Source organism: Microtus ochrogaster, chromosome 18 (genome assembly GCF_000317375.1).
Source record: "Microtus ochrogaster isolate Prairie Vole_2 chromosome 18, MicOch1.0, whole genome shotgun sequence".
In the NCBI taxonomy this organism is placed as follows: domain Eukaryota; kingdom Metazoa; phylum Chordata; class Mammalia; order Rodentia; family Cricetidae; genus Microtus; species Microtus ochrogaster.
The window spans coordinates 52,367,864-52,377,611 of NC_022020.1; the positions used below are offsets into that span (position 1 = coordinate 52,367,864).

At 47.9% G+C, this 9,748-nt stretch overlaps 1 protein-coding gene across 2 annotated transcripts in view; it reads left to right on the top strand.

Annotated features, from left to right (window-relative positions):
* The window catches only part of Gnal (G protein subunit alpha L), a 111,093-nt gene that overhangs the window by 29,007 nt on the left and 72,338 nt on the right, over positions 1 to 9,748 (top strand). Inside the window, exons 1-4 of one of the 2 annotated variants that reach the window (XM_005356220.2) lie at positions 1,428 to 1,857; positions 2,124 to 2,196; positions 3,155 to 3,209; positions 3,370 to 3,489. In XM_005356220.2, coding sequence (XP_005356277.1) covers positions 1,713 to 1,857; positions 2,124 to 2,196; positions 3,155 to 3,209; positions 3,370 to 3,489 — 393 coding nt within the window. In that variant the 5' untranslated portion in view covers positions 1,428 to 1,712. Of the gene's footprint in view, positions 1 to 1,427; positions 1,858 to 2,123; positions 2,197 to 3,154; positions 3,210 to 3,369; positions 3,490 to 9,748 lie in introns of those variants that run through there. The other variant, XM_005356219.3, reaches the window with a different exon arrangement.

The window sequence follows — 9,748 nt, forward strand, 5'->3', positions numbered from 1 at the left end:
TTAGGAACTCAGGCCATTGTTGGGGGTACCAGGGGTTGAACTTTAGGAACTCAGGCCACTGTTGGGGTACCAGGGGTTGAACTTTAGGAACTCAGACCATTGTTGGGGTACCAGGGGTTGAACTTTAGGAACTCGGACCATTGTTGGGGTACCAGGGGTTGAACTTTCAGGATGGAGAGAGTGTGGAACTGGAGCCCTGGAAGATGGAAGACTGGCACAACCAAGGAGGGGAGACTGAAGGTCTTAGTTTGCAGTGGGCAGTGTGGGTGTGCGTTTGTGTGCTTTAGGAAAACAGGCCCCACCAGAAGAGAGAGAGACAGAGACACAGCAAGATTGGAGCTGTGGGTAGAGCTGATGAAACCAGAAGAGAAGCAGAGAGAAGGGAAGAAACCAAGAAGGCATGGTCTGACTGTGGGGTAAAGTAACACGGTTGGTGTCTGCTCTCTGGGACGCAGGCCAGGTCGTGTGCTGGTATCAGGGGGGAAATGTGGGGTCTGGAGACTTCGTGCTCAATACCTAATTGTCACCAAATTGGGGGCCATCAACTTCTCATGGTCTCTAGGACTCCTTTTCACCTCCGTGTCTCAGTGCTGGAGTCCAATCCCTGCGCCCGGGCACTTCTTTTGCTCTCCTCATCCCATGCACTTGAACTGTGAACACAAAGTGTAGCGGTTAACAAAGCTAAGGGCTCTAATTTTTAGTCACAATAAAAGACCAGCAGGTGCCAGTCTCTTGTCCTCATCCATTCCTCTGCTCTAAGGTCAAATTCAAAGCCATGATGTGTTCTAGAAAAGCCGTGTAACTATTCGACAGAACAGCAGAGGAAAACGGGGGCTGGAGGTAAAGATGGGCTGGAAAGGTGGGAGCGGGGGCGAGCTGGAATAGTCTAGAAGCCAAAGGGAGCAAAAGCGGTGTGACTTGTTAGCCTGCTAGCGATCCTCCTCCCTGATAGAATATGCATGATCCCAAGTCCCTGCTCCGCTGGGAGCAAGGAGGCTTTGGAGGAGAGCGAGGAGTGCGCACCCAGATGCACTGGGGCGCAGGGTGCTAGGAAGACACAGGGGCCAGAGTGTAAGCGCCCCTGTCCCTTCTCTGACTCACCAGGTTAGGGAAGCGCCCCTTTGAGCGCCAAACCAACTCCTACCCCTGCCACACCTCCGTCTCCTTCCAGGGGAAGTATGACCCTCGGGGATGAGCACGTCAGACTTGAAACAAGCCAACCTCGCAGGTGGCCACAGTCCTCCTGTGGGGACCCTTTGGTGCGAGCTCTGACCCTTTTGTGCTGCGCTTAGCCACTACGCAGGCAAGACCTGGCTTTTCGATTACGCACAGCCTCCCCGCCCCCCAACTTGGCACCTCCGTAGGGCGGTGCTGAGCCAGGCAGAGGCGGAGCCCAGGCACAGCGCCACCCAGCTGTCTCCAGCAGAGCCCGTCTCGGGCTCCGCTAGCCGTTTCACCAGCAGGTTCCTAAGACGACCTGCCTTTAAGGAGCGTTTCCCTGGGCGCGACTGCCTCCCGGCGCCTTTGGTTAGCCGGGAGCCTGCAGTGGGCAGGGGAGGGAGAAGCCGGTGTGATCCCAGATCCCCGGGAGACTAGGCCATCTCTTTCAGCTTCGGGGAGTGGAGAAACCGTCCGCGGGAGCGCACATCTCGGGTTCTCTCTGGCTCTCGTGCGTCTTCCTACTTGCCTGACGGGAGTGCGAGTCAACAGGCATGGGGTGTTTGGGCAACAGCAGCAAGACCGCGGAAGATCAGGGTGTAGATGAAAAAGAACGCCGCGAGGCCAACAAAAAGATCGAGAAACAGTTGCAGAAAGAGCGCCTGGCTTACAAAGCGACTCACCGCCTGCTGCTTCTGGGTAAGGCCAGGGTGCACTGTCGCTCTGACCCTGGCAGCTCCCAGCGTCCTGGAGTGCACAGTCCCGGGCTCACAGTCACTGGCACAAGCAAACCAGACTGCGCACCACCAGGCACCGGAGCTTGGCTATAGGGCGAACTACTGTAACCACATCTGCATTGTACTCGAAAGACCCCACGTAAAGGAAGAACACGTTGGGTAGCGACAGGTATGGTCCTGGCCTGATAGGAGGACATGGATGACCACCTTCTTTCTGTTTGTCCGCAGGGGCTGGTGAGTCCGGAAAAAGCACTATCGTCAAACAGATGAGGATCCTGCACGTCAACGGCTTCAACCCCGAGTAAGAATGCCCAGTTTGGATTTGCTTTCTAAATTCTGTATCAACCACATCTTTTCTCAGAAGTACTTTCTCCACGCAGTTTTGACTGGGGTGGTGAGGAAGTAAGAACCTAGCATAGAGTTTGTTCCATTTAGGCAAGCCCTTCTTTGGCGATGTCTAGTTTAAAAAGAAAACAGCTTGCCAAAATACTTAATTTGTTAGGATTCTTAGGGGAACATGTCTCTGATATTGGCGTGGTGCTGAACCAATACATTGATCCTTTATCCCTTAGGATCTGGAGGAGAGGGGGCTCTCGAGACCCAAGCATATTGGAATCTGTTGCACAAAATGGTGTAGTAGTTGCAAAATACCTATGACTATCTTTCCATTCGCTTCGTATCTCCTCTGGATGATTCATGGTACCTACTGCAACGTGTTAATAAAAGACTGACTGTATCATGTTGGGTGGTTTAGGAAACAGTCACAAGGGAAAAAATGCCTGTACGCATTCAATGCAAATACAGGTTTTTTTGTTTTTTGTTTTTTGCCAAACCTTTTTTTTGGGGGGGGGTCTTCAGTTGATTGAATCCACCAATATAGAACCACTTATATGAAACCTAACTATATCGCAATACACCCTTTCTCTATAGTACAGCCCACTTACATCTACTTCAGTCTATAACTATCAGTATAAGGAATAGGTTTGAGTATAAATAGTTGTATTTGTGTGCAAGATCCGCAATAATTGTGACTATATGACCTTGATGTGTGTTTGAAGCTGTAGGGTTTGAAGCAGATATATTCCTTTTGCTTGGAGCACAAATTGGAACGGGGGCAGTGTTTTCATTTAGGAGGAAAAAGCTTAGCAGACGCCTTGAGGTTGATACTGACCTCTGGGAAACTCGGTCTACTGGAAGTTTTAAAATCCTAACGGGTTTCTATTGTGAATGAAATTAATAACAACCCTCTTTCAATGCAGGGAAAAGAAGCAGAAAATTCTGGACATCAGGAAAAATGTCAAAGACGCTATCGTGGTAAGGCCTCCCTTAATGTTTGTTCACCTGAGTGTTGAGTAGGCTGGACTCAGACTGTGTAAACTAAGTATGTAAACTAAGTATGTATTTCTGATCATCTTCCATGGGACCCTTACATTTTATATCTCTCTGTTGATTCTCCCCCTTCATCCCATTTCAGACAATCGTTTCAGCAATGAGTACTATAATACCTCCGGTTCCACTGGCCAACCCTGAAAACCAGTTCCGGTCCGATTATATCAAGAGCATAGCCCCTATCACCGACTTTGAATATTCCCAGGTAAGAAAACGTTTCCTCGGACATTTTCCATACTGAGAGGTGGACCCATTTCAAGTGAGGTTGCTTTACCAGAAAGCAGCGTCGAAACTCTAAAATCTAGCCCTGTAGATGCTTCTTTTGTGCTTGCTAAAAACAGTAAAGACAATGGGATTGCTAGAAATGCCTTTATGGATATCTAGGTGGCAGACCACCGGGGACATGGTTTGTCTCTCAGAAACGTTGGCGGTGCCTTTCCTGGTATGTTTTTAAAGCCTTGTCGCATATAACAAAAACATAAATTACATGAGCCAAGAGAAAAGCTTATGGCGCATAACTACCTCTGTGGGAATAACAGAAGATAAGAAACAGAATTCAGGTTTTTCTTAGGCTTCGTGTCCATCTGATCACAAGATAAGAAAGTACGTGTTGTAAGTAACGGGCCAGCATTCTGTGTGTTGTATCAAGCAAGATACAGTGTGGTTTACATCCTTCTCTCTGCCAGCTGCTACCCATCACTCCCGTGCCAGCCTTACCTGTGCTGGAGCGTGAGCAAGCGCAGCCCGTGTGAGTTGATTCTTGTTGGATTGGCACTTCTTTAACATGGTGTTTGGGGGTTTGGTGTGGCAGATTTGAATCAAACTGTATACTAAGCTTTCTGGGAGAGTCATGCTTGTCCCCGTGATAGCCAAAGAGTATGTGTACATGTTTATACGCATATGCACATGCATATACCTGTCAGTATCATATTAAAGAGCTTTCGCCACCTGGCAGGTGGTTTGCAGGCCTCTCCTCCAAGTGCAGCATCCACTGTGTAAACAGGCCTTGCCCTGCCCTGGCGTAAAGGCCTGGTGCCCCTGCTGCTCTCTTCCCTGATCCCCATAAAATACCATCCTGTGGATTCCGTATCACGTTAATGGATAACAGTTTTTTTGAGACAGATTCTCGCTACATAGCCCTGACTGTCCTGGAACTCACTTTGTAGACCAGGTTGGCCTTTAATTCACTGAGATCCGCCTGCCTCTGCCTCCTGAGTGCTGGGGTTAAAGGCATGCGCCACCACCGCCCGGCTAACAATGTCCTTCTAAAGAGCTGATATTTTCATCCTCTAGTATCTTTTTTGCTTCTGATAAGCATAAGCATCCCAGTATAGCCAGAACTATCTGTACAGTTTCTGAAAAGGAGTTCAGAGTAACAGAGTAACTCCATAAGTAAAAGAAATTTGGCATCTGGCACAAGGCACATTGGTTCCCACTGTGTCTTTGCTTATGGGTGGCTGGAAATGGGGTAAGGTGATGGTAAGGTGGGTGAAAAGTAGCCAGACGCTTCTGCCACACCAGGAAGCCTCCTGGTTCCAGCTGCAGGACCTCTGCTATGCTCTCTGTGGTGTTTTCTGCCTTGGGGATGGCACGTAAAATTACAGTCTAGGTTCAAACGAAGAGTGGCCTTCCCATTCAGACTCAGATGTAGACTGTCCTGTCATGTTTTCCCAAAGTCCTTACATATGCCTCAGCATTTTCCTTTAAAATGCTGTTGCTGGCGAATGCGCAGTTAAGACTGACCGCTCAGCTCAGCTCTGCATCGTTTTCTCTCTGCCCCTGAGCTCTCACGGATGAGTCTTTCCATCTGAAATTCGGAAAACCCAGATCTCTCCTGTGCTGTCTCGGGCACTGGGAATGTGACTTTACAGCTAAATCTTATGTGTCTTAATAAAGGCAAAACTTGAGGAACCGTTTACTACATATACATACATTTTCATAAGATCATTATCATAAGCCACATTTAGTCGTCCGTTAGGTAAAAGAGGATTTGATTCCAGCAAATACAAATACACTCAGTGTGAAGGCAAACTCTTTCAGGAGCTGCTCTGTTGATTTTTTTTTTCTGTCCTAGCGCTCTGTGGTTTCGCATGTCTGTGCTTATGTAAAATGACAGTATTTCATTTATTTAAAAAAAATCTAGACTTATATAAATAAGAATTTAATACTAATAGATAGCATTGTTTCTGAAGATGCTATTTCTTAATATGCACTCGCTCCTCATAGACTTTATTTGATAGTGCCTGGAAACATTCAAACTACTTACAACGTTCAAACTACTTACATTTTGGCATGCGAGAATTTGGAGGGTGCTAAGTGGGGTTGTGTTTTATGCGGGATGCGGGCCAGGCGTAAAGAATGGATTGTAGAAGGCAGGAGTTGCAGTTAGATGGCCATTTTGGAGCTGGCTGAAATGATCCAGACGTGGGATCATGGGGTGATTTGGTGTGGCGCGCTGACCGTGGGGACAATGAAAGGGTCCTGGGTTGGAATATACTTTGGAAATAGAATCATTCATATGGTCTGATCTTTGCGTGTGGTTATTGAGCCTGGATTTCTGCACAGAAAATAGAAAGAGGTTGGTGAGAGAGGAACAAGGAGCGTTGTTTTCCTGGGACACTGGAAATCACCGTTAAGACACCCAGGTGTGGCACACAGGGCATGAGCTACAGGCTTGGGGTGAGGATGGTGAAGGCTGGGATCTCCTGCACAGCGAAACACTATGTAGATCGCCAGGCTCCTAGTAGCTAAGAGGTTGTCTAGGATACCATGGCAGGACAGTGTGATGTCAGGAAAATTAGAGCAGAGGTGAGGGGCCTGAGAAGAACCATTCAAGACTGAAAGAGACCTCCACCAGGGGGCAGTGTGGAGAAGGTGAATCTAAGGAGGCATTCAAGGAACGTGGCTTTTGTAGGTCAGCAGTGACCTTGACAACAAGCAACTGGTTTGCTGAGAAGAGGATGTGGACCAAAAAAATGGAGGCAGCAGGAGCCTCCTAGATCTTCTTCCATGGGCTCTGCTGGGAAGAAAAGTCAAGAGGGAGAAATGAAGAAGAGTCAGAAAGGTCCAGAAGCATTCTACGGGCTACTTCTGTAGCTTGCTGTAGCTCCGCCTCGAAGAAAATCCAGGAAGCTAGTGTCCAACAGGGCAGAAAAGGCTTAGAGAGGTTTTTTAAATGCTTTATCTTATTCTATTGAGAGAGGCGGAGAGAATGAGACACGGGGAAGTGTTCACACCACGGTGCACATTCAAAGGTCGGAGGGGGATTTTGTGGAGTCAGTTTCCAGAGAAGTTCCTTTGACAATCAAAGATCCATGATCACTTCTCAATGCATGTGACCTGTATTCTTTAGCAAAGAAAGAAAAAATGCCGGGTGGCGGTGGCGCACACCTTAAATCCCGGCACTCTGGGAGGCAGAGGCAGGCAGATCTCTGTGAGTTCGAGGCCAGCCTGGTCTACAGAGTGAGTTCCAGAACAGGCTCCAAGGCTACAGTGAAACCCTGTCTTGAAAAAAAAACAAAAACAAAAAAGGAAGGAAGGAGGGAGGAAAGGAGGGAGGGAGGGAAGGAGGGAGGGACGTAGGGAGGGAGGGAGAAGGAAGGAAAAGAGAGAGAGAGAGAGAGAGAGAGAGAGAGAGAGAGAGAGAGAGAGAGAGAGAAAGGAAAGGAGGTCGTTGACAGAGCCTAGTCTCTCACAGAGCATAGGGAGAGGATGGAAAACTCAGAGAGACTGTGGTTGAATATGAGGGAGGACAAAGGACAGGCTTAGACCAAGGTAAGATGGTAGATTTGGGACAGGAAAAGGAAGGAAGGCTGCCTGGCAAAAGCCTTTTGAAACAAACTGTTAAAGAAAATTGGCACATGTCCATAAAAAAATATTCTGGTTTGGGAATTTTCACCAACGGCTGTTATTCGTGGTTCTGATGAACAATAAATAAGAGAGAATGAAGCTACCATGCTCTTGAACCAGGTGATGCCGCTATTCCTTCCGCAAGCCAGGAGTGCAACAGAAGATTTCATACCAGATGCCAGAAGCACAGTATGCTGAATTTCCCAGGCCCTGTTTTTGGGAGGTGCTGTGGGGGAAGGGAGCTTGTGATAAACCAGTCTAAAGCCTACTATGCAAGCCAGTAACAGTGAGCTAGCCCATGGGAGACCAAACTACTCAGATCCCTAAGCCTCTTTATCACAGCCTCAAGGCTCCCAGGCGCCACAGAGGGCACGTGGCTGTGCTCTGATTGCAACTCAGGTTGTGGGCTTCATCCCCACTCTGTGTTGCAGCCCAGGGGTCCTAGTGGTCTGAGTAGATACCCGTTCTCTGTCAACTCTTCCTTCAATTTATAGGCAACCAACAGACCCCAGAGCTATCCCCCCACTGCCTTAGGCAACATTCACAAGCAGTCTCTTTTGTCCCGTGCCAAGAACCAGTGTCCCCTAAACACAGCACTCCTAGGGGAACGCACCCCTAAGTATCACCATGGAGACAAGCTAAGGAACTCTGACCTCTGTGCCATCTCTGAAGACATATTTCATTCATGCAGAGAGTGTTTTAGATACTCTCTGGCTGATTGGCTTCATCTCTGTCACCAGCTGCCTGTCCCGAGACCTTAGGCCCCACCCCTACTGCGTTATTTTCACATTTTTATTTCCCCTTTTTTCTTAATTTCTTTCTTTGAGAAAGAGATTTGTTCTATGTGAGGTAGAGTCTCATATAGCCCAGGCTGGTCTCAAATTCAATGTATGGTCAAGGATGACCTTAAATTTCTGATTTCCCACCTCCACCTGCTGAGTTTGTGGGCTATAGGTGGTACCAGCATGTTGAATATGGAATGCTGGGGGTCATACCCAGAAGCTCATGCACACTAAGCAAGCACCCCACCAACTGAGCTCTGTGCCTCATCTGACATCTCTGCCCCAGAACAAGTCTCTGCCCCTCCCGTGTGCTCCCTTGCTTTCTTCTCTTACTCCTTCCTCTTTCCTTCTTCCTCCTCCTTCTTTTTTCTGTGGGGGAGGGGTGAAGGTTTCAAGACAGGGTTTCTCTGTGTAACAGTCCTGGCTGTCCTGGAACTCACTCTGTAACCAGGCTGGTCTTGAACTCACAGAGATCCACCTACCTCTGCCTCCCAAGTGCTGGGAGTAAAGGCCTGTGCCGCTGTGGCCTGGCCCTTCTTTCTTCTTAACCCCTGAGTCTTAACCCTCCTTCCCAACAGGTCTTGCCATCTCTTCTCCAAAGCCTGGCTCACCTGCCGTTTATCATGAAAAACCATGGCTTCCACCACTGCCTTTGCCTGCTACACAGCTGTCCTTATTCACTCACTGACTTAATGACTTTGGCCACTAACGAGTGCTCAGCTAATGCCAAATGATCAAAAGTCTAAGGAAACAGATTGCTTGTCCCATTTTAAATCTCTCCAATTAGCGAGGCTAGTCTTTCTTAGGAAACAGATTTTCTTGGTGTAGTATAAAGTATTTTGTTTGTATACTACCCCCTAATTTTTGCAGGTCATCCTCAACCATGTTGAGTTCCTCACTATACCTACATTGAGGCATGTAGGTATGCTTGGGATGTGGCATTTGGCATAGGTTATGCTCAGCAACTATGCTAAAGCCAGTGTTCATCTTCTGCTCTGCTCTGTATTGTGCTTGGGACCAAGAGTCACCCAAGAGAGCATAAGCATACTGCAGATGCTTGACCTCTGCAAATGCTTGGCTCAGTGAAGAAGCAGCTTGTTAGGAACATACAATGTGTAATCTGAAACAATGAAGTGTGAGGCTAGCATGATTGGATAGCAGCTTCTTCATGGAGACTCCATCTTTTTAGCCTGTCAGTGACTGTTCATAGGGACATGGCCTCAGAGCAAAGGCTTCGTGACAGATGGCACCTGTGGAAAGCATTCCCAGCAGAGCAGAGAGGAAGTCTGGGTTGTGAAGAAAGGACCCCACTTCTGCTAGAGACAGAGGCGGGCTAAAAAAAAAAAAAAAAAAAAAAACTGAGTCTCAGAGAGATGGGATGTGAACTGCCAAGCCCACCTGAATTTTAGGTTTTTGGTTTTTGTTTGGTTTGGTTTGGTTGGTTTGGTTTGGTTTTTTTGGGTTTTTTGAGACAGGGCTGTAAAACAGCCCTGGCTGTCCTGGAACTTGTTTTGCTAGACCAGGTTGGCCTAGATCTCTTAGAGATTCTCCTGCCTCTACCTCCTAAGTGCTAGGTTTAAAGGAGTGTGCCAACATGCCTGGCCTTGCTGACACTGAGTAATCATATGGTATGCAGTACATTGACAGTCACATACCATAGAAGTGTGTAGACATGGGGCTTATGCAGAGAAGTGTATAGAACTCAGGCTGAGCAGTGTGTAGAACTCGGGCTGAGCAGTGTGTAGAACTCGGGCTGAGCAGTGTGTAGAACTCAGGCTGAGCAGTGTATAGAACTCAGGCTGAGCAGTGTGTAGAACTCAGGCTGAGCAGTGT